Raw genomic sequence first — 27,703 nt, forward strand, 5'->3', positions numbered from 1 at the left:
AATATATTTGTACCGTGGAAGTGCTAGAATGTAAACCCCACTGCTTCTGTATGAAACCTGTTGAAACAACTTTTGTACAGTAGTTGTGTTCTCACCCAGCTTCCACTTGACTGACTTTGCCAGACAAAACGGTGCTCTGCTCCCCCCCCCCCCCCCCCCCCCCCCCCCCCCCCGCCCCAGGGAAATGTACTTTTGCCCGCCATGCATTGACTGCTGTTGGCTAGCCGCTCTCCCTTGGTCTCCCCGTGGCTGTGCGCTTTCCACAGCAGTCGTGAATGTTCCTAAATCAGAAATACCAGTCAAATTTATATGTAATTACCTAATTATATTAATTATTACATAATTATGACAAAATTTAAGTGTGGCAAAGTTCTGTGATACAAATTGATACAAGCAAATCTCTCTCTTAGTTGCTCTGCTAAATTGATGTGGGTGAGTCAGTTGGAAAAATAATAGTTAAGATTCTAGAAAGCTGCTATACTCAGATTTTTCCAAAAGCGGCTTTATAGCTGCTTCATTTTAACAAAACTTGAATTAAAATCCTCCTACCATTAACTGCTTTTTAGAAAATGAACTGATCCATTGCCAACCATTCTGATTGCATTAAATGTGAGGGCTTTTCTCCTACGGTTTTGAAAACTGTCATTGGCTCTGTGGGGTTCCTTGATTCAGAAGCTGTAGTGAATCCTTCAGCAGCTTTCACCCTAGGTGTCTTCCATGGGCCCTTCTTTAGTTGCCAAAACCATCTACCGTCTTTTAGCTTCTCTAAGTTCCATAGTCTACAGATATGTGTTTGCCCCTTAACCATATGGGGATGGAATGGAATAAGCGTCTATTTAAAAATAACATAATTCTTTCTTCTTAAACTGAAATGCTTATTTTTCCACATTTTACAGTCACCTTAACCAGAAAACCCAGTTTGAAAATCCAGTGGAGGAAGCCAAACGGAAAAAGCAGTTAGGACAGGCTGATACCGGGCCTTCAAAACCAGGTAGAACTTTTCCCTCAATCCTTTCTCCCAAGAATACCTTGTGAAATTTATTTATTGACTTAATGAAAGCGAGCTTGAACTTTTTATTGTTGGGGCTTTGAAGTTCAACAGAGAATGTCTCATTGTTATCACTGTAAACATGGGAATTATCTCAATAAAACATCTCAACATTTTGAGAGTCCTGCTACTTCTATGCTGCTTATATGGAAAGTGTGAAATTGTTGGTGGAAGATGTTGCATGGCTTTGTTACGGGTTTGAGGTTGCTGTGTGAAGATTGCATTGTTTCCCAGGGTTTCAGGCCAGGACAGTATGAGATCTCTAATTCATGGTGAGCTTCTCCCAAGTTAATGCTTAGGTCTGAGGTCTGTAACCATCTGGGATTCTTGGTGAACTGATATGAATAAATCCACCATATTATTTGCCTGTATCATTGATTTTCAGGTGGAATGGTAGGATATTAGTAATTCAAAATCATTTGGCGAACATTAAAAAAAAATTTTTTTAACGTTCATTTTTGAAAGAGAAAGAAAGACAGAATGCAAGTGGGGGATGGGCAGAGGGAGAGGGAGACACAGAATCCGAAGCAGGCTCCAGGCTCTGAGCTGTCAGCCCAGAGCGCAATGAGGGACTTGAACCCACGAACTGCGAGATCATGACCTGAGCCAAAGTCAGACGCTTAACTGTCTGAGCCCCTGGGGGACATTTTTAAAATGCATAGAACCTGATATTTTGATGAGCCTAGCCATGTGTATTTTGAAAAAGCTGCCCAGGAATTTCTTACATTCTACTCATCCCTCCCCATCCCTTCCCCCTGCTCTGTCTGTAGTTAATAACCAGGGTTCTGTCTACACAGTCATATTATAATAATCAAGTAGACTCCCCACTTCTGTTGCCAATGAGAGAAGCACTTTCTTTTTTGTTTTTTAAGTTTATTCATTTATTTTCAGAGAGAGAGAGAGTGTGTACACAAACAGTGGAGGGCAGAGAGAAAGGGAGAGAGAGAATCCCAAGCCGACTCCCTGCTGTCAGTGCAGAGCCTGATGCAGGGCTGGAACTCAAGAACGGAGAGATCATGACCCGAGCCAAAACCGAGAGCTGGCTGTTTAACTGACAGAGCCACCCAGGCGCCCCAAGAAGCACTTGTTTCTTACAGCTACTCTTCAAAAACATAGTCTCGTCCCTTAAGTTTTCCATTTGATTTAGTAAGCATTTTTAGTTTAACAAATATTTTTGAGCACCTACTGTATGCCCAGTGCTTTGCCAGTCACATGTTACTCAAAAATGATTAGGTCTTGCCCTCAAGAATTCACATTCTGGGGACGCCTGGGTGGCTCAGTCAGTTGAACGAGCGTCAGATTTCGGCTCAGGTTATGATCTCACAGTTGGTGAGTGCAAGCCCTACATCGGGCTCGCTGTCAGCACAGAGCCTGCTTCAGATCCTCTGTTCCCCTTTCTCTCTGTCCCTCCATCGCTCATGCTCTCTCTCTCTCTCTCAAAAATGAATAAACATTACAAAAAAAAAAGTTCACATTCTAATATAGGAAATTAATGGTTGCCACATATGGTGTTAGGTGCCATCCTTAGATAGCAGCTAAATGTGCAGACAACGGATCAGGTATGAATCCCAGCTGTGTAACCTTGGATAAGTTCCCTAAACTCTTTGTGCCCCTGTGTCTTTATCCATAAAATAGAAATAAGAATAACACTTACCTCTGAAGGTGTTTCTAAGCATGCAAATTAGTATGTATAAAGTGCTTACAATGGTATCCGGCAAATGGTGGCCAATACTTTCCTTGTTATTAATAGAGATATACATGTTGTATTAATAGAGATGTATTAATAGGCATAAAGGAGGGAGTGCTCGCCTCTCCTTTGGTGGAGCAGGTCAAGGACACAGAGGAGCTTTCAAAGCAGAGGACACTTTAGAAGTGGATCTTTAAGTGTCAGGAAGAGTTAAAAGGAACAGAATGTATAAAACCATAGGTGCATGAAATGGTGGTCTAGGGGCCAAAGAACAGATAGGAATAGCTAGCACATGAGAGATTTGTGGGGTAGTAACAAGAGATGCGGCCATAGGTGGAGGCAGCCAAGAGAAGAAATGAGTTTCCAAAAGAAGTTGAGTGTGTCCCATGTTGCTGAAAAGTCAACAAAGGTGGAAATTGAAAAGTGTATGCTGCGGTTGACAATATGGAGGTCATCTGTCACTCTAGCAAGAGCAAGTGGAAAAGAAGTAAAAATGCAGCAGAAGGAAGAGGGGATGGTGGGTGATGAAGCAGAGATGATGGGTATAGTCAACTGTTTTTATAGCTTTGACTGAAAGAGGGTAAACAGAGGATACTAACTGTAGGGAAACATGAATCCCCATTGCACAGGAGAGACATTAGTAGAGATAAGCCTTTTGCTTAGAAGCACAGTGAGTGTCAAGCCCGAATTTGCACCTAGTTTTACGGAGTTTAAATTCAGAGTTCTTTGTATTATAATATACAGTTTGTGAGTGCCCATGTGTTCATAGCACATGTCAAGGGAGATTTTTTTCTCCCTCATTAAACTCTAAGCTCCTTGAGGGCAGGGACCATGAGCGTGCTATTAATTTAGATAACCAGGCTCTCTCCTATGAGCTGGGCATTAAAAGAAGAAGAGTGACTCAGCCTTTGTCTTTCAGGAGTTCACAGTTCAGGCAGGGAACTAGACACCTAATTTTAGTACAGTATGATAACAGACATAAACAAAGGAGAGAGTTGGAACAAAGGAGAGAAAAATTAAATCTGACTATGAGAAGGACAAGAAAAGCTTCCTAGAAGCGATAGAAGTTCTGGAAGAATGATGGCTACCATTCATTGGAGATACTGGGTCAGGTACTCGATTGGATGCTCTTTCTTTCTTTCTTTCTTTCTTTCTTTCTTTCTTTCTTTCTTTCTCCTTCCCTTTTCCTTTTCCCTTTCCTTTCCTTCTTTCATGTCAAGTGCTTTCACTTGTAAGAGATCAGCAACCTAGGAAGAACATGTCAAATAAAGTAGACCTACTCCCACCCCAAGCCTGCCTCTGTCAGTATTTTCAGGGCAGCCCTGTCTCTTGAGGGAGCTGGTTGCACACTGCACAATCTGTGCTACCCTATGGGGCAGCCACAAAGATTACTCTTTTCTAACTGACAACGAGCTTTAACGCATGTCTCTTTGAAGCCTTTTTAAGAGGGGCCGCAGCAGCCACATACAAATGGGTCTGGGCTGGACGCTAGTGGTGAGGGCGAGCCGTGTATGAAGCTAGTCACCTTTGTTGATTTAAGTCACTAAGGAAATGAGCATCTACACCACGGTGAGATCCCACTCATGCCCACTGGAGTGGCTAGAATCAAAAAGCCCACAGTAACGAGTGTTAGCAACACAGCAGGGAAATCGGAGCCCTCCTGCGTGATGGTGGAAGTATAAAATGGGGCAGGATCTTTGGACAAGTTTGGCAGTTTTTCAAAATGTTAAACAAAGTTACTCTATGTTTATGGCAATGGCTACACTTCAGTCCTCGTATATACATGAGAGGACTGAAAATATGTCCCCACACAAAACCTGGTACATGAGCGGTCATAACAACATTGTTCATAATGGCCAGAAAGGGGAAACAACCCAGATGTCCATCAACTGAAAAATGGGGAAGTAAAATATAATATATCCCTGCAATGGACTGTTATTTGGCAATAAAAAGGGAATAAAGTACTAGCACATGCTAAAACTTACCGATGAACCTCAAAAACATTATGCCCAGTGAAAGAAATCATTCAAAAGACCACATATTATATGAGTCCATTTATATGAAACGTCCAGTTTGGGTAAAGCTGTAGACAGAAAGTAGATTAGTGATTGCCAAACACTAGGGTGTGAGCACAGGTTAGGGAGAAATGGGGAGTGGCCGCAACAGGCATGGGGTTTTCTTTGGGTGGGGGGATTTCCTAAAATCAGGTGGTGGTGATGGGGGTACAGCATTGACTTGTACACTTTAAATGGCCAAGTTCTACCATATGTGGTTTTATCTCAATAAACTATTAAATATTTGACAGAAAATGTTAGACTATCATTTCAAAAGTTCATTTAAACAACACTTCGTAAGCTCTTACTCTGCACAATTTGACACTTTCACGGTTCTCAAAGTGCCCTAATGACAACCGTGGTCAAGGAGAGGAGGGGAGAGAGAAGGGTGGTGCTACTTGCAAATATGGATCACTTTTAGTTTTAGGATCATCTGAGGAAACCTCTAAAAATAGGCTTTTTAATGGAGCTATGTTTGTTTTCTTCCTAAAGTATTTACTGAACGTGAATAAAAGGGAAAGAAATGTGAAGCTACTTACTGGTAGGTCAGGGATTCATGCCTTCACATCAGATACGAATTGAAGGCTACAGAAAGCCTGAGTTGTGAAGTATAAAAAGTTCCCAGTATATTCTTTTTCATAAGTTTGTGACAGTTGCCTTCATCTTCCTAGAACAGTGTTTTCTCAGTAGAGCTCAGTAGATGCTTTTTTAAATGAAATGTATGGCTGAATGATGTCCAAGACTTTAAGGAATTTAATAATAAAGGTGGTCCCTCAGGTGTCTCATTTGGACTTCATATGAAGGACTCTTTGGGATGAGAAAAAGTACAAACAAATTGGGCAATGAGGGGGTGATAAAGTAGGTGTTTTTACCTTTCATATAACATAGAAGAGTCCTATAAAAGAGAAATGAACCATTGGCTAAGGTTTTTTTTTTTTTCAAGTGATTTATAGTTTATTAATTTAAATTCTGCTTCATAGTATTAGATTCTCTCTAATGTGCTTTCTTTTATGATTTCTTCTACTTATATAGACTGTCTTGAAAGTTTGACTTTGAGGGCCATCTTCATTGTAAGTATTTTCACTCTCAAACCCATTTCTCATTTTGGTACAGATATGGAAAAATCCCACTTTACTCGAGATCCATCACAGCTGAAAGGCATCCTTATTCGAGCATCATTGAAGAAAAGCACAATGGGATTTGGTTTTACCATTATTGGTGGAGATAGGCCTGATGAGTTCCTACAAGTGAAAAATGTGCTGAAAGATGGTCCTGCAGCTCAGGATGGGAAAATTGCACCAGGTAGCAAATTTTTCAGAATTATTTGAAGAGTAATGATACTGTCAACAAAAACTATAGTGAAAAGGTTTTGTTTATACATACATTTATAAAACTTACATATAATAAATATATTTTGCATATGTTCTAACTACATGTGTATACTACATATATATAGTTGAGAGAGAGAGAGAACTAAATTATACAACAGGGTAGGAAAATTCCTGTATTAAAATAGTTTATCCTTTAAGTGCGTAGTAATTTTGAGAGAGGGCCATTTTTTACAAGTAAGTGCAAACTTGGAAAAAACATATGAAATGTATTAATTTTTGGAGTAATTTGTATCACCTTGAGACAGCTCTTTGTGCTAAGATAAAGATTTGTTAATCATCTCGGAAAACTGGTTGTTTTTCTTTGATGATGTAGGGTACTTTTGGAACTATTTAATATTTACCTGTAATCTTGAGGGAAAATGATCCATTGTGATGTTTATAGTGATTATCAAACAAATGATGTCCCACAAATTTTCCCAAGTTTTGTTTTGTTTGGTTTGGTTTTTGCTTGCTCAGTCTTATTGGTTGTTAGTAAAATTAAACTCCCATGTTAAGAATTACAGACATGAAATTACCGTTTTTACAAGGCTGTGTAAATTTGTCTTTTGTATAGTTTTCCCAAAGTCTTTACTTGGTAATTGTTAGATATTTTTGTATGGCTGGCAGTTTTTATGGCTGAGGGGGTTAGAGGAAGTTCAAGACCAGTTACAATTGTGGGGGAGGTGTAAGCACCTTTTTCCAGAAAGATTTTACTGTGTCACTGAGGTGGCTTCTTGTGCCATTTTGCTGGACTTTTATGATATTTCATATACCATGCAAGTGAGTCCCCCGTTTGGACAGTTCAGTTGTCATAGTACTTTTGATGGCATATATCAACTTATTTTCGATTAGGATATGACATCTCTCATATTCTGCTTTCCCATTTAAGTGACAGAGACTTAAAACAAGAAAACTTAAAATAATCAAAAGTTATATTTATAAGGAAAATTATTTTCGCTCTTTATTTATGAGAGTAACAAACTCTAGAGATTAAAGTTAATAGTAAAAATGTTTAAGCTTTCAGTCTTGAATTTTTTTTTTAATTTTTTTTTTAACATTTATTTATTTTTGAGACAGAGAGAGACAGAGCATGAACGGGGGAGGGGCAGAGAGAGAGGGAGACACAGAATCGGAAGCAGGCTCCAGGCTCTGAGCCATCAGCCCAGAGCCTGACGCGGGGCTCGAACTCACGGACCGCAAGATCATGACCTGAGCTGAGGTCGGACGTTCAACCGACTGAGCCACCCAGGCGCCCCAGTCTTGACTTCTGTAATATTTTGTCCACAAAACATTTTGTAGCTCTTGTATATGCTGTTTCTTAATATAGATGCAGATATGTCTAAAACTGATGTCTAATTTGCATAGCAATACAATACTTCTGTGGACATTCTAGAAACTTTTACCAGGGGAGGAAAAGACAGAACTTTGTTTCTTATTAGTCTAATTACTTCTGTGTCTTCATAGATTATGAAACAAATTTCTGCACACTCACATTTGTTTTTAAATACCATTCGTGTTGATGTTTCAAAGCCTACGTGCAATCAGAACAAATTAAAGCATCTTTACTTGGCAATAACCTTTTAAATAATCACATTCAAATAAAAACAGCAAATGGATGAGACATTAGAGGACAGATTTTAAAAGTTAAGGCTACATTAAAAAAAACCTCCCTGCTGATGAATGTCAAGTAGCAATGATTCTGGAACAAAGTGGTTGGAGTAATGTATATCGGGAAAGCAAAACCGAATTTTACAAGAATTTTAGCTGACTTTTCGGTGTCTTTTAAATTTTTTTTTTCAACGTTTTTTATTTATTTTTGGGACAGAGAGAGACAGAGCATGAACGGGGGGAGGGGCAGAGAGAGAGGGAGACACAGAATCGGAAACAGGCTCCAGGCTCCGAGCCATCAGCCCAGAGCCTGACGCGGGGCTCGAACTCACGGACCGCGAGATCGTGACCTGGCTGAAGTCGGACGCTTAACCGACTGCGCCACCCAGGCGCCCCTCGGTGTCTTAAATAATACGTTCTTCACTTGGGTTGAGTTTTCTTGTCGCGTGTTTCTCCTTTTGAAGTCTGAGTACAATAAATTGAAAATCTCTATGAAAAGAAGGGATGCTAAAGGCAAAGTGATTCATAACTTTACATTATTCTCCTCTTCAGGCCTACATTATTCAAACTAGGAAGAATTTGTAAGCACCTTGTAATTAATGGCCTCTTAAGATGAAGAAATAAGGTGGTATTTAAAGAGCGCCTGTTTGTACGAGTAGCTGATGGAATTATTTCCTCCTCTTCCACGTGCTGAATACTCCATGCCTAGCTTTGTGTGACTGCTTAGGTATGACTCAGAGGATATACTAACAGTGACAGTGTGAATCTACAGTTATTTTCCAAATGATTCCCTTGAGCTTGAGGTCATAACTCTGCTGCAGAGATAATTAAGGTTTTATACATTTGTATTCTTTTTAGAGAAGAACCACAGAAGGGAGAATGACGTACGTGTCTGTGTTCAAAATCTGTCTTTTCAGCAGTTAATGAATAGCAAGAGGGTTCCAGAATTCAGATTTAGATGATAAATTGATTTTTGTTCCTCCTCCAACAGAAAATTAACTTACTTTGGTGGCTTTAATGTTTTGAACACGATTGTGTCTTTGCAGGTGATGTTATTGTAGACATCAATGGCAACTGTGTCCTTGGTCACACCCATGCAGATGTTGTCCAGATGTTTCAATTGGTACCTGTCAATCAGTATGTAAACCTCACTTTATGTCGTGGGTATCCACTCCCTGACGACAGTGAAGATCCTGTTGTGGACATTGTTGCTGCTACGCCTGTCATCAACGGACAGTCATTAACCAAGGGAGAGACTTGTGTGAATACTCAGGATTTTAAGTCAGGAGCAGTGGTTCTGGACCAGAATGGAAAACCGGGACACGCCTTGATCAGTGACCGTCTCAATGGACCATCAGACCCGAGCGAGCAGAGAGCATCGATGGCATCATCAGGCAGCTCCCAGCCTGAACTAGTGACTATCCCTCTGATTAAGGGCCCTAAAGGCTTTGGGTTTGCAATTGCTGACAGCCCAACAGGACAGAAGGTCAAAATGATATTGGATAGTCAGTGGTGTCAAGGCCTACAGAAGGGGGATATAATTAAGGAAATTTACCATCAAAATGTGCAGAATTTAACACATCTCCAAGTGGTAGAGGTGCTAAAGCAGTTTCCAGTAGGTGCAGATGTACCATTGCTTATCTTGAGAGGAGGTGAGTAAAAAAGCACAAGGAAAACGCTTCATTGTTCATGCATTTATATCTGTTAATCGTCCTTCCTTCCAGGGCAGAATCCCTCTTTTCCCAGCCGATTTAACTGGTAATTAGTGTGCATTTTCCTTAAGGTTCTGTCTGCCTGCTTCCATAAGCAGTTATCTTCAGCAGTTTTTCCAGTTATTAGTGGTTTCATTCGTGTCCGTGATGGATTTTCTTCCCTCCGTATTCTCTTTAAAATCTGATTTACGGCTTTCGTGATGAGAGAGAGTCGCAGCATTATGCTGCTTCAAATGAAACGTGTCCTCTTCATTACATCTTCTCTGTTGATGACAGTAATAGAAATAGACGCTTTCAACCAGTGGTACTTCATCTGGACCTCTGTAATGTACCGAAGATGTTTTCAAAGAGCTAGCGTCTCTGTGAATACGCAAAATGTTGGATGGTGTATTAATCTGTTCTGTAAAAGCAATCATGATAGCTGGTGCTCATAAGGCTTTTATCTTAAGCTTTAGTATCTGTCCGTAAATGTTAATTAAATCCCACAGTACTCATGTGAGAGAAATATAATTTTTATTTTCCAAGGTCATCAGCTGACTTGAACTGCTCGCAGACATAAATCCAGTTCCGAGGACTAATCATAAAGTTGGATTTTGATGGGCTTTCGTAAATCCATACCTATGAACGACTAGTATTTGAAAGAATAAAATTTAGCCCTTCGCACTTCTCTCTCTGGCTTTTAGTTTTCATTTTTGAGGCAAATGAGCAGTTGAACTTCATTGGGATGTTTTTCACTATTCTCATTTCTTTGAACTATTTTTGTTTCTTCTCTGGGTGATACTGTAGAATGTGCTCAGAGCTGGGGGAAGATCCCCCTGTGAGTGCTGGAGAGTTATCCAGGGTTCCGACAAATACAACAAAGAGACCAGGGTTTGGTGTCAGATAGGACTGATGTCAGTTTCCTCCCTTGCTACGTGTTGGTTCTGTGCTATAAGGAAGTAATATAATTTATTTGAGTCTTTGTTTACCTGATCTATAGTAACATTTATGCCTAGGATTGTCAGAAAAATGAAATGAGATAATATATGTACAATGCCTGGCACATAGAGGGTATTGGCCATAGAATTTACTAGCCCACTAAAAGTTGAAGCTAGTTTTATCATAGACATGAGCAGTACTTGTGATCTGGGAATGCTTCTTCTGTTTTTAAAATTTGGCTCATTTTTTTTAAGGTCCTCCTTCACCAACTAAAACTGCCAAGATGGTGAGTATACAGTGGTCCTCAAATCCTTCTTCCCAACACAGCAAAGGAGATGCCACGTTCCCCTCCGTTAAGAGCAGCCCTCTGTGGTGGTGATTATCGACTGGGAGAAGTGAGGAGGCATTCTGCCCTGGGCTTGTATCAGAAGCTCTGGGGAAGCGTGTGAGTTAGAGAGGAGGTGTGCTTTCCCGGTGAAGTATTTCTGTTGAAGGAAAACTCGAGGCCCATACTCCCAACAGCCCTGTCCTCTAAATGGTGAAACGTGAACACACTAAAGTGCCTACTTAGGGGTCCTTCTGTTTTCTTTGCGTCTTAGAGGAGCAAGGGTAAGGAGGGGCTGAATGTTAGGGCAGATAATAAAAACTGTTGCTTCTTCCCTGATGCCCAAAGAGAAGTGGGAGGTTCATGTCATTTCACGGGGACCATAAATACCCACGTTGAGAGAACCTTCTTACAATGGACTAAACAAGACTTTCTAGAGTAATTGGGGCCTCGGTGCCCAATCTGCCTGTTATCAAAGTGAAAGGCTGTCAGACTTGAAACAGCATTTTCTTTGGCGTTCTTCTGAATAACTGAGTAGCCTATTTAAGGACCTGTATCGCAAATAAGACCTAAAAAAGGGCACAGCAAACAGTGCCAGGAAAGAAAATGTGCTGGGTGCAGACATGTAGCTGCCAGAATACGCACAGTTATATGGGTGTGGATATAAAGACAATTACGTATTAAAACCTAATTTAGTTCTAGTTTGCTCGATTGGGAGCCTGTCATCTCCCAATGAAAGATGGGTCTTCCATAACCAGAAAGCACAGGCTTAAAGGAAGGACCATCAGAGAGAAAATGCATTAATTCTAGTCCACCGAATAGGACCCTCTACAAATTTGCTGTTTCATGGATCAAACGGACAGAAACATTCTGCATTTTTATAGACTGTACCACTTAACAGCCGGTGTGAACAGAAATGCTTTCTGCCTATTTAGTTAAAATTGCACTGTGTTCTCCTAGGTTTCTCTGGTTCCCCTAGTCATTGTTTTTTAACTTCTGTGCTGCCAGTCTGTTTCATAATAGATGCCAAGAGCAGCCAGGGTGAGCCCAGTGCTTTCTAACTGATGACCTTGTGCCTGCTCTGACAGAATCCTGGGACGTGTCGGGGAGGGGGGAGGAGGCCGCCCTCCTCTTCTTGCTGTCCGACCAGGTCTGGGTCAGTGAAGGGTGCCCCCGGGAACAACACTCGTAGCGACTGTCCTCATACCACTCCCTCATAAGCTGCCCCCGGTGCTCCATCCTCCTCAGCATTATTTTTTCGGAAACATCTATAATCTCCCCCTGCCCCTCTCCCTCCCCCACAAGCGATAATTTGTGCCCCCCACAAGCGATAATTCAGAATAACCAGCTGTTCTCAAAACCATATTTATTTTTTTCGGCTGTGTATTGGATCTCATCTTTAAAATTTTATTGAATCATTTTGCCTGGCTGTTATTCTGGGAAAGTTTTGTCAGATTGGAAAAAACAGGAAAACATGCTCCCGTTTTCCCTTGCTGGATTGCCCGGCGTGGTGCGTTTCTCCTTCACGTATTTGAATCGGCCACGCAGGGGATTCGTAGTGTCCTCTTTGTAACCCGAGTTAGAGTTAACACTTCCTATTCCATTTTCTCAGAAAGCATGGTATCTCAGATATCTTCACGGGGAATTAAATGGAGGGAGTGGGGCAGTGGGGCCGATCCAGACCTTCACGAAGGTCCTCCCTCCCGCCCAGCAGTGCTGCGTTGCGTCCCTGTGTTCACCTTCTCAAAGTCAGCTTGTGTCTTGGTGGTGGAGAAAAGGGCAAGGTCATGTAAACGTAGGACTAATGCAGGCCCTTCCGTTGACATCATTATAAACTTTTTCTAATTTAAGTAAAATATGTTTTAACTAAGCACACACGGCTATGCAGGTGAATTCTGACAAGACTGCAAATATGCTGTGGCTTTGACCCTGCCACCTGCTCACCTATAATCAGTTGACATACCCGGGTCACACAATAGTTTGATGAACTAATCAACCATCTGGTTTTAAACACATACTAAGTAAGGCCCTTTTCCATTTCAGAAAACAGATAAAAAGGAAAATTCAGGAAGTTTGGAGGCCATAAATGAGCCCATTCCCCAGCCTATGCCTTTTCCACCCAGCATTATCAGGTCAGGATCCCCGAAATTGGATCCTTCTGAGGTCTACCTGAAATCTAAGACTTTATATGAAGATAAACGTAAGTAGTTGTGGAATATTTCAGGAGAGCATGTGACAAAATAAATTTGAATTTTCTAAAAAACTGGGACCTTCCCAAACCATGTTGAAAAGTTATTCCTTCATCCCCATGTTCATATGACTCTGGGTTTCTTCCATTTGTATTCAACACTCATTCACTCACTTTTTTCCAAAACCAGGGATTAAGTGCCTACGATCTACCTAACACACAGTAGGTGATGGGAATACAGAGATAAACAGGGTCCATAGGCTGTGCAACCAAAAATGATAATTAAACCTACATAGAAAATAAATAAGTACAAACCAGCCTCACACGGATCTGAAGAAGGAAACAATCAATTTTACCACTGTGGGTAGTAGGAAGTGTCAGATACTGCTTCAGATAGGAGGTTAAGCCTGAAACAAGTCTTCAAAGACGAAGAGGTGTTCATGAGGCAGATGAAAAGGGAAAGGAAGCAGGAGCAACCTTTGCACATTGACCTTGCATGGCCTGGGTCCTGCCAGTGGCCCGGTTTGGCTGGGTGCAGCTGGCACGGGAGAGCAGAGGGGAGCAGGAACAGGTTGGGGAGGACGGAGTCGGCCGTTCCGAGGGAGCTGGAGTCCATCACAGAAACGATAGAGAGCCACGGAATAGTTTCACTGCCGGGATGATCATCGTGGACTTGTGTTTCAAAGAGATGTTCCTGGCAGGAGTATGAGAGGTGGTGAATCAGAGCGTGTGCAGCCTATGGAGGAAACCAGGGTAGACGCAGTCAGAGGAACCCAGCTGAGAGGGGTGTGCAGAGAGAGTGCATAAGGCAGAAGTTCATTTTTGTGCTGATTTACTTAAAATGATAAATCTTTTCCAAAGTAAAATTGCAGATTAAGTAGGTTTAATTTTTTTAATTTGTTTTTAAGAAGCAGATCTAAATCTACCTTAGAAATGTACACAGGTGGAAATATCATATATAATTGACTTCATAATAATTTAACTAACTGTAAATCTTTCTCCTGAATAGGCCCAGGCCGTATTTAGAAAGATGAAAACCAGATGTAAGCACAGCACAGCAAAGCAATAATTTAAATTAGTATAACTATGGAGAATCCTTTTCTTCTCACTTCCCATTCATAGCCTGATACATTCTTAGTATTGATATGAACTACTCAGTCCCTTTGGGCCTTCCATATAAAGTAACTGAGTTGGGCTCAAGAGTTTTATCTCTAAAGTTCTGTAATTCTGATAGAAATTATTTCTCAAAAGAGACTGCTTCTAAGGAACATTATCAAGATTTACCCCATGCGGTATCTCTGTTTTTATATAGTTCCCTGACATATTTCTAGAAAACACTTCTTACTTTGTGAATAACACGAATATTTTCTTGACAATCAAATTATTTTAGTCATGAAGTAGATTTCCCTGACTTAATATTCTGGTGAATGGGACCTACCCTTTGGGGGCAGAATAGTGTGAGTTAAGAGCCTGGACCCTAGAAATCAAGCTAAGTCGAGATCTTAGCTGTGCCATTTATTTGCTGACACTAGGCCACGTACCTAGGCCTCAGTTTTCCCAGCCAGAAAATGGGGCTGATAATAGGTATTAGCAGTCATTTTCTTTTAAATTAATATCATTTTGCACCATTAGGCTAAGTGAATATGGGATGCTTTTCTGAAACAACGGTATTAGTTCAGGAGTAGAATTAAGGCATTTTATGGGCTCTCTTTTCCTAGGATTTGCCCAGATGTTAATGTACATAATTTGCACCTCTCAAACATCAAACTTAAATTGGATGATGCTGAATTTAATGTCATAACATTGATTTGGAAGGCATTAGGACTTAATGGCAGAGTAAAGCTGAGTACATGGAATGTAGGGGTAAATGTTCCCGAGCTATCTCGATGCACAGTTTTCTTTAGAGCTGGAAAAAAATACTTACGATTGATTTTTTTTTTTTTTTTTTTTTTTTGCAATAGTGGTATGCTCTTGTGTAAGTTTTCACATACCAGAAAGTTCTGAGGTTACAGTTTATTGAACTCTATCATAGTATCCTACTACATAAGTGCATTGTTTTATTTTAACCTTTTTAAAATAAATGCAAGTATTTCATTTTCTTTATATTTTCTGGTTTTCCTTAGCACCAAACACCAAAGACTTGGATGTTTTTCTTCGGAAGCAGGAGTCAGGGTTTGGCTTCCGGGTACTGGGAGGCGAGGGGCCGGACCAGTCTGTAAGTTCAGATATTTTGGAATTTGGCCGTTCCTATGAATCTTTAAGTAGCTGTTTGGAAGAATATAGTGTTTGCTTTATTTGATTTTTTTAGATAAGATTTTGTTTTCTCTATCCGTGTCATTAACGTGAGGAGGAACTGCATTTTTCTTAGTGTCATGGTTTCTCAGGGACCTTGGTGTGGCTGAGGCAAGAACTGAATATGTCAGCTGGAAAGTGGGCAGTAATTAATTTCTGTATTTCACTATGTGCTGCAGTTCGTTATTTTCCATTTTTATTTCCCCCTGCCTCTGTTAAACAAAAGTTAAGACCTTTGCCTTCTCTCAGAAACCTATAATCTAGCATCCTGTTTGCCACAATCAGTCTGTCCTTTGAATGAATGCTCTGTAAACAGTTGGCCTGAGGCTGCGTACATCATGTCACCTACCCTCATTAGTGGGTTGACATTTTCAAGCTCAGTACCTTGCATACCATTCCATCCGCTCTACCTATAAAACTAGGGAAAAATAAAATAAGTCGTGTTTCTGTCCAGAAAGCAGAAGGGTTATGTTTATAAAGCCTTTCAAACCTAGAACTTTAGACACGATTCTCACCTCAGGTTTAGAGAACACATGTAATGGGTTCTGTTTTTTTAAGTTTGGCCCTTAGTTTGAATGACAAAGAAGTAATGTGCTTTGTGGAGTTTGAGAACAGATTTGTGTTTTTTCTGTATAATGTAAGAAAGACATTCTTACTGTGCTTGGAAGTTAGGTGAGGAACAATAATCTTTTAAAATGACATGCTTCTTTCCATTTCTGGATAGAGCATTTGATTTATGTATTATAAATGTGTTCTAATTAGTCATATTGGTTATAGTTAATCACCAGAGACAAAGCTTAAGGCAGGTCAACCTATATAGGGCAGATATACCTTGATTGTTCTTGGTGGAAGATGTGATTTGATTTTAATGGTTCCTATTTTGTTAATACCCATAGAGTTGATTAAGATATTTTAAGAATTTGTCTCAAACAACTTGGGACAAATCCTTTTCTTAAATGTCAGGTGTTAACAGCTCTGAAACTAGCCTAATAATTCAGGATTTTAATTGCCAGCAAGCAAAATGAGCCAAATCTGTTTACCTAGATGTAAGTAGACCTCAGACCACTCTGTTCCCTAAGATATTTACTGCTTTGAGACTTAGGAATAAGAAATGTTTCTCTGCTGTATATACTGAATTTGTATTGATCACCATATGTGATGGGAATATCTTAAGAATGATCCCAGTTGCTGTGAACAGCGTGTAGAAAATCTTAGCTGATGGCATTCAATATCCTTTTTTTTTTTTTTTTTTTTACTTTTTAGGAGCTACTCTGCACGAGTGCATTTTCTGAGTTTAATGTATTTGTTTTGTTATATTGATGGAACTGATAGTGGTACTTTTTAAGTTATTAAACAGCTTTGCATTTTCTATCTTGTTTTTATTCAACCCCAAAGATCGAGAAGAGATCATGTAGTGTGGTTATCTGAAGTGCCATTTTGTAGAATGGTCACTTTCTAAGATAACCCCCTTCTATGAATGTTCATAGTTGAACTGCAAAAATATGTTGGTTTGCATAGTATTGAGTCAGGAAGTCCTTAACATAGCTATTGAGGATCATAGTAGCTCTTAGTTGACTGTAGAGACCAACCTACACTTTGTTATCTTATCAGATATATATTGGGGCCATCATTCCTCTGGGCGCAGCTGAGAAAGATGGCCGGCTCCGTGCAGCTGATGAACTGATGTGCATCGATGGGATTCCTGTTAAAGGGAAGTCACACAAACAAGTCTTAGACCTCATGACGACGGCTGCTCGAAATGGCCACGTGCTATTAACCGTCAGAAGAAAGATCTTCTATGGTGGTATGTGAACCTGTTCCTGCTCTGATAGGTTCAAAAAGAAACAAAGAGACTTAGCCCATTTTCTTTGTAGTTTTGCAGGTTCCTTTATTAGGTTTAATACTGTCTGAGATAATCCATTTAGTATGATCCAGGGCCTCATTGTGGAAGGCCATGTAAGGTCAAAAGGATCCAGAAAGACTATTATCAAAAAACAAATAAATTTTGGGCCTCCATATTGGGATTATGTTAATGTGTTGGCAGATTTTGCCAATGTGGTATTGTAGATGGGAGCACCGGGTTAAATCTGTTCTCTTAGATACAGTGTTTTAGTCATACCAAGATATCCCATTAGCTGAATGTCAAAAGATTTTGGATCCTGATGAATTCCTAAATATTCAGAGGATAGAATGCTTCTACTTGAGAAGTTATAATGTAATTTAACATTAAAAAACATTTATTGAGTTGCTTACTATATCTCAGACCTATGGATTCTTTTAATTAGTCTTTATAACACTGTGATATAAATACTGTCATTATTCAGTTTTAGAATTACCCACAGAAAGGTTGGGAGATACATAGCTGGTGAACAGTAGGGCCAGGATTAAGACAGGAGTTTAATTATAGTCTGGGGTCTAAACCATGATACGAGGCTCTAAGTGCATTTTTCTCATCAATAGCTTTGTGAATATCACATCGGAATTTTGAGAAGTGAATTCTTGCCACTTTTTAAAATTTTAAAAAGACTACCCGGTAGCATAAGAATGTAAGCCTCGTAGAGGTAGGGATATTTATCCATTTAGTTAACTGCTGTATCCCCAGCACATAAAAGAGTGCCTTCCCGGCAGAGTAGACATCAGTGAATGATTGTTGACCTGATGAATATTTGCTTTACTCTTAAAAAATGAGGCACTGTGTTTTTGATTGCAACATCCAAGGTAAAGGCCTGTTTTCATAAACATCGGACATTTAGAGAGGCATACAGGTTTTCATGCGGTGTTGCAGTGATGCTGGAGTCAGAACATAACCACATGTAGTAAAAAAAAATGTGATGTTGTACGAGAGGTTGGCTCTGTCCTGGGAAGCCTCATGAAGACGTTTTATAGTGGTTTGATATTACTGGAGGCGTTTAGCTAATTCATTGTAACCATACATTATGCAACAAAAATAAAAACAAACCAAAAGCCCTTTTATGTTTCATTAATGATTGGACGTTCGTGGCACTTTGCTGAAATTCTAAAACGTCGTCTCTGAATCATGTAGATTTTGAGGCAGAAGAGCCCTTATAAATGGATATTCCTTAATGGCAGTGTCTCGTGATGGTTAATGATGGTTTGTATCAAATTATGGCACAAAATTTGCCCTTTTTTTAATCAGGACTAAGTTATGTCATTCTTTCTTGAATTCTGATGACATAATTGGGTAGGAGAGAAAGGTATACGTTAACTCTCCATTTGCCGGGGATTCGTATGACCTGTTCTCTGCCTTGGAGAATTGGCTGTTCGTGCGGACAGCCTATTATCTTCTGGATGGGGGAGGAGTAGGGCTGCTGATGGTTAGCGCATCTGATCTCATCCAACAGGAAACTGAAGTTGAAGACACATTGCATGAGACAAATCCTATGTTGACAGCTCACTTCTCAGCTGATAACGGGGGGCACCTCTGCCCTGATGCACTGGCCTCCCCAACATCACAAGTGGTAGTCACAGCACGAAGTCATATTTACAGTTGATTTTATTTAAAAAAGAAATTTTTTTAATGTTTATTTATTTTTGAGACAGAGAATGAACGGGGGAGGGTCAGAGAGAGAGGGAGACACAGAATTTGAAACAGGCTCCAGGCTCTGAGCAGTCAGCACAGAGCCCGACACCGGGCTCGAACTCACGGACCGCGAGATCATGACCTGAGCTGAAGTCAGACGCTTAACCGACTGAGCCACCCAGGCGCCCTACAGTTGATTTTAAAAGGAAGTTTACTGTGTCAGTTTTCATTACCAACTTTTGTTAAAATTTTACTGGTCAAAATCTTGCTGGAATGAAAACAGTTTCAAGAAGAATTGGTTTACCAGGAACTTTGATGAAAGCTTTGAAAAGCTTCCTTTGAAATGAGAAAACATATAATTCTTCCGGGTACACACTTTAAAAGTGTTTAAGATGTCAGACAGACTCAATCTGAGTCTCATCTAAGATGGCCAGAGCTCACATGGGGAGGTTGCTTTTCTATCCTAGATGTTATTTGAAGCCACATTTTCCTGTGAGAATCCTAGCACAAAAACACCTAAGTTAACAAAAATTATGATGTTCTGGAAATACTTGGTCATGTTTATTATAGAGAAACAACCTGAGGATGACAGCTCTCAAGCCTTCCTTTCAACCCAGAATGGCTCTCCCCGCCTGAACCGAGCAGAGGTCCCAGCCAGGCCTGCTCCACAGGAGGCCTACGATGTAGTCTTGCACCGAAAAGAAAATGAAGGATTTGGCTTCGTCATCCTCACCTCCAAAAACAAACCCCCTCCAGGAGGTAAGGGCTGCTATCTCCGATTGTCCCTCCCTGCAATTGCGGTGTTCTGAGTCTCCCTGTGGGCTTTGTGAAACTAATTAGGAATCATGTATGAATTGCCTTAGAGACTTACCTTTTTAAGAACGATGAATATTTTATTTTCAACACCAGCTAGTCCGAACCAAACTTCCAGGCTGCAGGTGAATCTGTCATCTCAGATTCCATAAAATAAGTCTTAGCAGCACACTTTGCGCCAAGATTATATTGTGGCAGTATATTAGGGGCATGCCCTAGTAGATTCAGTGAAAGGACAATGCTGAGTTTTTTAAAATAAGGAGGCGTAGGGTTTTTTTTAAATCGGGAGAAACTGTGTTTGCAGAAGTGAATTAAATGCTAGAAGCAGTTGAGAAGAAGCAAAATAGATTAATAGAAGAATCTTGACCCAAATATGTCTTAAATGGTCCTTTTGTATTATTTAATAACAATGGCCATATTCCAGCTATAAAGGAACCTTCTTGAGTGACAAGAGGCATGCTTATCTTTTATATATGCTTCACTGAAAAGTAAAAATTTTGTCAGAACTTTAAAAATTAATCTAAATATCCTGAACCCAGTTTAACAGAATATTGTCATCTGGGAAGGGTGCATTTATATACTAATTCCTTCAACAAAGGAGGAATTACCTCTAATATGTTCAGGGTTGTTAAGATTCAGCATATTAAATGTTGTTTCTAAGAAATAATCATCTTTAAATACAGTTAGAAGATCCAAATGAATATAAGATGAGAACCAGACCCTTGAGATTTTTTTCTGTCAGACTTGTCTGGGTAACTATTTTTCCAAGTCAAATGATAAAAATCTTTGAGCACAGGAAAATGTGCTCCTCTCTCTGCCAGTAGATTTGAGTATATCTTGAGTAGTGAGATCCTCTTAGACTAGACGGCCACTAAAATCGTTGAAAAAGAAGGAAACCCTTTCAGCAGTGTTGTGGGCCAAACCCATTTGCAAAAATCTTGCTAAAATTAATGCAAGTGTGTAAAGGAAGAAGATTCTGTGGCATGGATGAGTTATTACTATAGTATCAGGTCACTGCTCACTGATACTAGTTTCCATTTTCCACAAGCAGTTGCCATGGTAACACTCGGAACTGTCACTGATGCTCTGAGGATGATTATGTGGCCTGTGTTAGAAAAATGAAAGAAAGCAGGTTTGGGGGGATTTTATGTTGCATCACTGGAAACCAGTATTTCCCAAACCAAATAACCATTTCAGAGAACCATATTCTTATTCTAATGCCATACAATGATCCCACGCATTCAGATGAACAAAAATAGTGCAAGATTGCTGCTCGGTGTCATAGCTGCTAACTGCTTTTTCTACCGAACATACTCCTTTTCTAGGACTGCAGAAATTAGGGGAAGGGGAGGAGGCTAGTGTCCACCATGAAACAAAGCGATACAGAAGAAATCAGTAAAATAGGTCGCATTCCTTAAATATGTTTAACATTTTTATTTAGTTTGTATTTAAAATTTATATTGCATTTTAATGTACATTAAGTAATTCTTTTTATTTGTGTGTATCTGTTTACATTTAAATTTTTCAACTATTTTTACACCTATTCATTTTAGTTGTTTCTTACTATCTTGATGGTTTTGTGTCTCACAGAGGGAGATATCTGTGTAAGACAGGGTCGGTAAGTGTTGGGCTCTGTAATCAGGCAAACTTGGATTCAGATTCCGCTGTGTCTTTTAATAGCTGTCTGATCTTGGGCAAATTACTTACCCTCCAAGAGCTCCAATTTCCTCTGTTACGATGAGGATGACGGTAACACTTCTCGTCTCGTGGGGGTTTGAGGATCAAAGGAGGTAATGCGTGTGAGGCCCTTAGCCCGGACCGTCAAGAAATGTTAGCTGCTGTTGCTTGTTGTAGCTTCTGCTGCTGTTGTCACTGTCGTGTTATTCATAAAGTTGTTAGTCTACTGTCTCTTGATTTTTTTTTTTAAAGAAATTTTAAAAAGTTTATCAATACTTGAGTAATGAGATGGGAAAGAAAGCCCAATTAAAATGTAAGATTGAGGCAGCAGCTCGTGTAGGAAATGAGTGTTTGCAGCTCATTAATTATCAACCTGAATGGTAAATTAGGCTTCGGGTGTCCATGAACTTTATGTAAAGTACTTGAGATGTTCAGTCATTGGCACAAAACCCGAATTGGTAATTTCATTGAAATGCTAGTTAATAATCCCACAGAATGCTGAGCCCTGCAAGCATTCTTCCTGGACTCCCATTCATCTCTTACAGATGGAAGGGGAGCCTGGGGGGAGGCTTGGGTGAGGAGCTTTCACTCACAAAGACTGAGCAGTGGCTGCAGACTGCATCACAGAGAAAAAGGTGTGTTGAGACCAGAGTTAGCACAGGTGAAAAGGCAGGAAACCTGTCAGAACGGATCATTCTTTATGGACCTTGTCTTGGTATAGATTGGTATTCTGTTCAGGAAAGATTATTTCTTCCTTCTGATTAAATGTGTTTTCTGGTGACATTTATCACAAGTAGAGTTCCCGGTAGCATTTCTGACACCAGTTATGAAATTCTGAGATTCTCTGCCGATGACTTTTTCGAAGATCAGAGATCTGGGTCTGGCACCCTTGCTGCCCTGGACCCAGCTTGTGTAAATGCTAAATGAATGGAGCACCGAGAAAAGACATCTATTTAAGATGAAAAGGACTTGGCTAGTTTCTGCCTTGCCAGTAGTTCACAGGTTTTAGTGTTTGTCTTTCTTATCGTATACTTTTCAGTTCCGGTCGCAAAGGATTCTTTGAGAGGGGACATTTCCAGCTACTGTCCTTTCTTTTCCTGAAAGGAGTGTTTTAAGAGCATCCAAGTGATCTCCACAGCTGGACAAGGCAGTTCGGGAGTCAGATTTAGGCCAAAGATGAATGAAGATGATTAAATTGGTCTTATGGCAAATGCCTATGGACTTTGTATACCAACAAAAGCAGGGCAGGACTCAAGAGGTGTACTCTGCGGGGTTACCTTGCAAATTTCCCAGTCCGTTCAGAGAGTGTTCAGAAGTGACCTATCAGTCTCTTTGCTATTTTTAACTGTTTTGATAGTATTGCTGTCAATGCCAAGACTAGAACAATCCGACCGATCTTACCTTCCCTCATCCAGATAACTAACCCTTCAGGAAATTCTGTACCAAGATTTTTCAATTCCCTTTGAGCACATTGCTCACATGGTGAGAAAGGAGTCACTGAGACTTCAGAGATTCATTCCGTTGGATGTTTTGCCAAGGGGCTGAATGATTTTCTTCTCGGGGCATCTAGAATGAACAGTGTGTACAAGTAGGTCTTTTCTAAGGAGGAGGATAACTAAGGTATTGAGTTGGAAGGTCACCACAGGGCCACTGTCCGGTTCACCGGGCATTTCTGAAGTGCCACCTGTGTTCTCAGTGAATCGCTCACATGGCCTGGCACAGGACGTGGGCACAGGACGTGGCCCACGCTGCCCTGGCACTTTTCTAGTTACTTTGTTTTAAGGCAAATGGTGTAAGTGCTTGATAATAATTCAGAGCTGAAAGGCGGTTGCTTCCAACATTGCCTTCCTCTGTTTTGGGATAAAATCTCTCCCTGTGTGTAATCCTAGAAGAGCTGAGGAGTGAACAGCACTGTCCGTGGGGACAGAAATCATGGCTAAGAATAACTTCTAGTTCAAATGAACGGCTCTTAAAATGTCCCTGACATACACCTACCCGTGACTCAAATACTGGTAAGGAGCCCATTTTACTATGGAAATGAAACATACTCAGAGTGCCATTTTAAATATTAATTCTCCTTCTTCATAATAGTCCGTAGTCAGCAGGAGGCAAATGGCCGACAGATTTACTGACCCCAGTGAGGAAATGCTCAAGGAACATGGAAGGAACATCTGTTTCTTAATACAAATGCTTCTTATTAAGAGGGGCGAAAGATATTTTGACAAGATTTCCTGAACGTCTGAGAACCTGTTTTAAGCCCTAATAACAGCAAAGTGTCTTAATCATCTAGGAAAGCCTTCAGCATCATGAGCTAATAGAACTGCACGGCATGTCTTTGCAAATGTCTTAGACTCTGCTTTGTACACTGAGGGTAGGATTTTATCCATGAACCAAATAATCTTAATGTTAAACATTTCATGTTATGATTCCCCTCAGCTTTTCTAATTAAAAAAAAAAATCTAAAGATATAAACAAAAGAAACTAATTTTGCTGTAGAACTAGGTAGGATTCGTTTTAACAGGCAGTCATTTCACTGTGCCTGGATTTCTGAGCAGTAACTTCGGAGTCCTAAACTTGAATTTGAACTGCATTTATTCACACGGTTCCCTGTGGGAGTAAATGCCCCTTCCACAGAATCAAAGATGGTCTCACCGTGGCTGTTTCTGAGATGGCCTGAATGTGGCCAACATGAAGCAAGGAATGTCAGATTCACGAGATAGTATCAGTGAGGTCAGTAGCCTTTACACAGGATTATCAGGATGGCAATATGAAAATTGGAGAAAGGCTTATGGTAAGTGGAAAATAGCCTAGAGGTCTATACGCTCGGACTGCAGCTATGTAAGAGTATCTGTGCGTGTGCAGCAGAGGTGGAAGCTGATATGGAAGTAATTGTGGGTGCATAGGATGATCATGTGATACCTTTTTGCTCTACTTTTAAAGAATGTTGTTGGTTTTTGAGTTTTTTTAATGTTTCTTTATTTTTGAGAGAGAGAGAGAGAGCGCACGAGTGGAGGAGGGGCAGAGAGAGAGGGAGACACAGAATCTGAAACAGACTCCAGGCTCTGAGCTGTCAGCACAGAGCCAGATGTGGGGCTCGAACCCACAGACCGTGAGATCATGACCTGAGCCGAAGTCGGGTGCTTCACCGACCGAGCCACCCAGGCACCCCTTAAAGAATGTTTTTGATGTTATTATGTTGACTTTTTAAATGATGGTGATAAATCCAACACTAAACTAATTGAAAAACCTGGGCATTTTTTCCCATAGTAATTCCTCATAAAATTGGCCGAGTCATAGAAGGAAGTCCAGCCGATCGCTGTGGAAAACTGAAAATTGGAGATCACATCTCTGCGGTGAACGGGCAGTCCATTGTTGAACTGTCCCATGATAGCATCGTTCAGCTGATCAAAGATGCTGGTGTCACCGTCACACTAACGGTCATTGCTGAGGAGGGTAAGGAACCGGTAAATTTGCTTCCGGCAAACTCTCTGAGCAGCACAGAGCCTGCTGAAGGCAGTGGCTTCTTCGAGCATTGCCAGGCTCACTGCAGTGATAGAACCATTTATGTACCCCGGAGTCTCCTATTTTGCCTCTTCCATTTAATGAATTTAAAAGACAGTTTATTAAAAAGTTGTCAGTAGCTCAGGAAAAATAACCCAGCTAGCTAGTGAGCGGTGGCCGTCTATTTGTGTGCCGGAGAAGCAAGCACCCAGAAGTGAAAGAGATCGGGAATACTTTTCAGATCTCATTTTCTTAAAATGATGTCTTAAGTTTCTGCTTGCTTGAGCGAGAGGAAATCCTCTAAAGATTCAAAGAAAGTCACTGTTGCTATCAAGCCTTTCATGTGAGGTCCGTGCCGCAGAGTGCCTGTCCTCGGGGCCGGGCTTTGTTCTGGGCAGCTGCCGTCTAAATGGGAAGCGGGCTACGTCGGAACAGCCAGTAAATAGGGCAGAAAATGCATTCAGTGTCTTGCCTCCCTTTAAAGCTGCCTTCTGGTCATTAAGAGTTCCTAATTAGGAACCATTTTGAATAGCACCAGTTCACGGGCTCTGTTTATGAATTACAAGGTAACACAGTTACATAACGCACATCTCATTTTTCCTGAGTTTGCAAAACTAACGAGGAGAAGCCCAAAGTAGCAGAATTAGGAAGGGTTAGTCTTTCACGTTAAAATCCCTCGTAGTGTAATGTGTATTCATGCCCTGCTGTCCCCCATGATCCTCTAATGTAGTCAGTCTTGGGGTCTGTCTTGTCATTCTTGATTCTTCCGTTCTTCTCCCTTCCTGCTGCCCCCTCTCTCGTACATTCGTTCATAGTGGAGGCAGTACTCGAATCTCCTCCTGCCCCAGATCCCAGAGGGGCCTTTCCACGTGGACGTGAGCTCTCCAAGCTGCTCTCAGAAGCCTTTTCTAGTCCTCGGACCCCGCGACATCCCCGCCCCTGCCCATTTCCCTTTTCTGTAGCGTTCCACGCTCTGCCCAGCCTCTGTCCCAGACTCTGCTGCTCCTTTCCCCTAAAAACCTCTTCTGCGGAAGCCCGAGTGCTTCCCTGGTCTCTGCACAGAAAGTGTTTTATGATTTTGCTCCCAGCTTGCCTTTTCAATTTACCCCCCAGTGTTCTTTTAGATCCACTCTTGAGCGAGGCCTCTTTGGCCTCTGTGCATGTGGGCTTCCTTCCGTGAATCCCACGGCACTCCGTATCCTTGCAGTTCATTGAGCGTCGTTCCCTGTGACTGTCTCCCTGTGGAAATGCTCTGCTCTTTGAAGACAAAACATTGTCAGTTGACTATGATACTTAGTAGGCACTCAGTAAATGTTTTTTGAGTGAAGAAACGAGTTAAATGGATGAGTGAACGGATGATTCAGTGAATGAACAAATGAACAGAGTAAAAGTCAGGAGATTTTCCGTTCTTTGCCAGGATCTAGCAGAGGCAGTATAAACCCAATAGAAGAAGTAAGGCCTTTGACAGACAGACACCTATTAGGTAGTTGTATGACCTTAAACAAGCCACTTAACATTTCTGCCCTGCAGTTTTGTTTTTCTTTTTTTAATCTATAGAATGGGATGATAATATCTATTTCAGGATCATTGTGAAAATCTGAGGTGAAAATGTACCTAGTCTGCGTAACTACCCTAAGGTGCTCATCTAATGGTAACTGTGCCATTTCACCCCATCTTTGCCTGACTGACCCCCACGTCCAGGTCTCTGCTCAGACCTTCCCACCTAAGTAATAATTTAGTAAGCACTTAACGATGTGGTAGGTGTTACCCTAAATACTTTACGTCTGTTAACTCATTCAGTACACTAATCCTAGGTAGGCACGATTATTTTCCGGTTCCATGGCTGAGGAAACTGAGCCCCTGAGCACTTGGATCACTTGCCCACGGTCACAACACCAGTGACAGAAGCAGTGTTTGAGTCAGTAGACCGGCCTGTGCTGTCAGCCGCTGTGCCTTCCCTACCCACAGGATCCAAAATAACCCTGCCCCACCCACCCCAGCCCCCTCACCCCTCACCCTGCTCCCTATGCTTCGCCACACTTTTCTCTGAGATTATTGAACCCGTGGTCTATTTGTTCATTGTCCTCTCCCCCACCAGAATGTAAAGGCATAAATTCCCAAAGCTAGAGATTTTGTCATATTCAGTGCTGAGCCCCAAGGGCCTAAAACGATGTTAGGCACGTCATAAGTGCTCAATAAAAATTTTTTTAGGGGCGCCTGGGTGGCGCAGTCGGTTGGGCGTCCGACTTCAGCCAGGTCACGATCTCGCGGTCCGTGAGTTCGAGCCCCGCGTCAGGCTCTGGGCTGATGGCTCGGAGCCTGGAGCCTGTTTCCGATTCTGTGTCTCCCTCTCTCTCTGCCCCTCCCCTGTTCATGCTCTGTCTCTCTCTGTCCCAAAAATAAATAAACGTTGAAAAAAAAAAAAAAATTTTTTTGAAGGCCTTTTGTTACTTAATGTGATTTTGGTCAGATTTCTTTATCTCTGTGCCTTCACTCTGGTATCTTTACTGCGATCTCGAGAGCCCGCTTTTTAGCCTTAAATGTGTTCCGTGACCCACAAAGAAAAGCAGGCCTCGGTGTCACAAGGAAATTACATTTTAGGCTTGTTTGGAGAACGACGTGTGTAGTACGCTTCTATCAGCACACATGGCGTGCAGCAGTGAGAGAAGCACCTAGAAAGTAATGGAGCTCGCGGTACTGCGGTCACTGTTTCTCTAACCATTTGTAAAAAGGACCAATGACTTTTCTCTAAGGCCAACACAGAAGGCATTGGTGTGAAATACATACAAATTAAATGAAAAATAAAAACAAAAACAGGGCGCCCGGGTGGCTCAGTCGGTTGAGTGTCCGACTTTGGCTCAGGTCAAGATCTTATAGTTTGTGGGTTCGAGCCCCGCGTTGGGCTCTGTGCTGACAGCTCAGAGCCTGGAACCTGCTTCAGATTCTGTGTGTCTCTCTCTCTGCCTCTG

General features: G+C 41.1%; 1 protein-coding gene across 2 annotated transcripts in view; it reads left to right on the forward strand.

Moving 5' to 3' along the window:
- MAGI3 (membrane associated guanylate kinase, WW and PDZ domain containing 3) overlaps positions 1-27,703 on the forward strand; it is a 248,042-nt gene that overhangs the window by 201,077 nt on the left and 19,262 nt on the right. For both annotated transcript variants that reach the window (XM_030324312.1, XM_030324313.1), the window contains exons 8-16: positions 897-991; positions 5,903-6,091; positions 8,814-9,419; positions 10,652-10,683; positions 12,766-12,922; positions 15,034-15,125; positions 16,814-17,006; positions 19,314-19,502; positions 24,501-24,686. In XM_030324312.1, coding sequence (XP_030180172.1) covers positions 897-991; positions 5,903-6,091; positions 8,814-9,419; positions 10,652-10,683; positions 12,766-12,922; positions 15,034-15,125; positions 16,814-17,006; positions 19,314-19,502; positions 24,501-24,686 — 1,739 coding nt within the window. The remainder of the gene's footprint in view (positions 1-896; positions 992-5,902; positions 6,092-8,813; positions 9,420-10,651; positions 10,684-12,765; positions 12,923-15,033; positions 15,126-16,813; positions 17,007-19,313; positions 19,503-24,500; positions 24,687-27,703) is intronic.

This window comes from Lynx canadensis, chromosome C1 (assembly GCF_007474595.2).
Source record: "Lynx canadensis isolate LIC74 chromosome C1, mLynCan4.pri.v2, whole genome shotgun sequence".
Classification (NCBI taxonomy): domain Eukaryota; kingdom Metazoa; phylum Chordata; class Mammalia; order Carnivora; family Felidae; genus Lynx; species Lynx canadensis.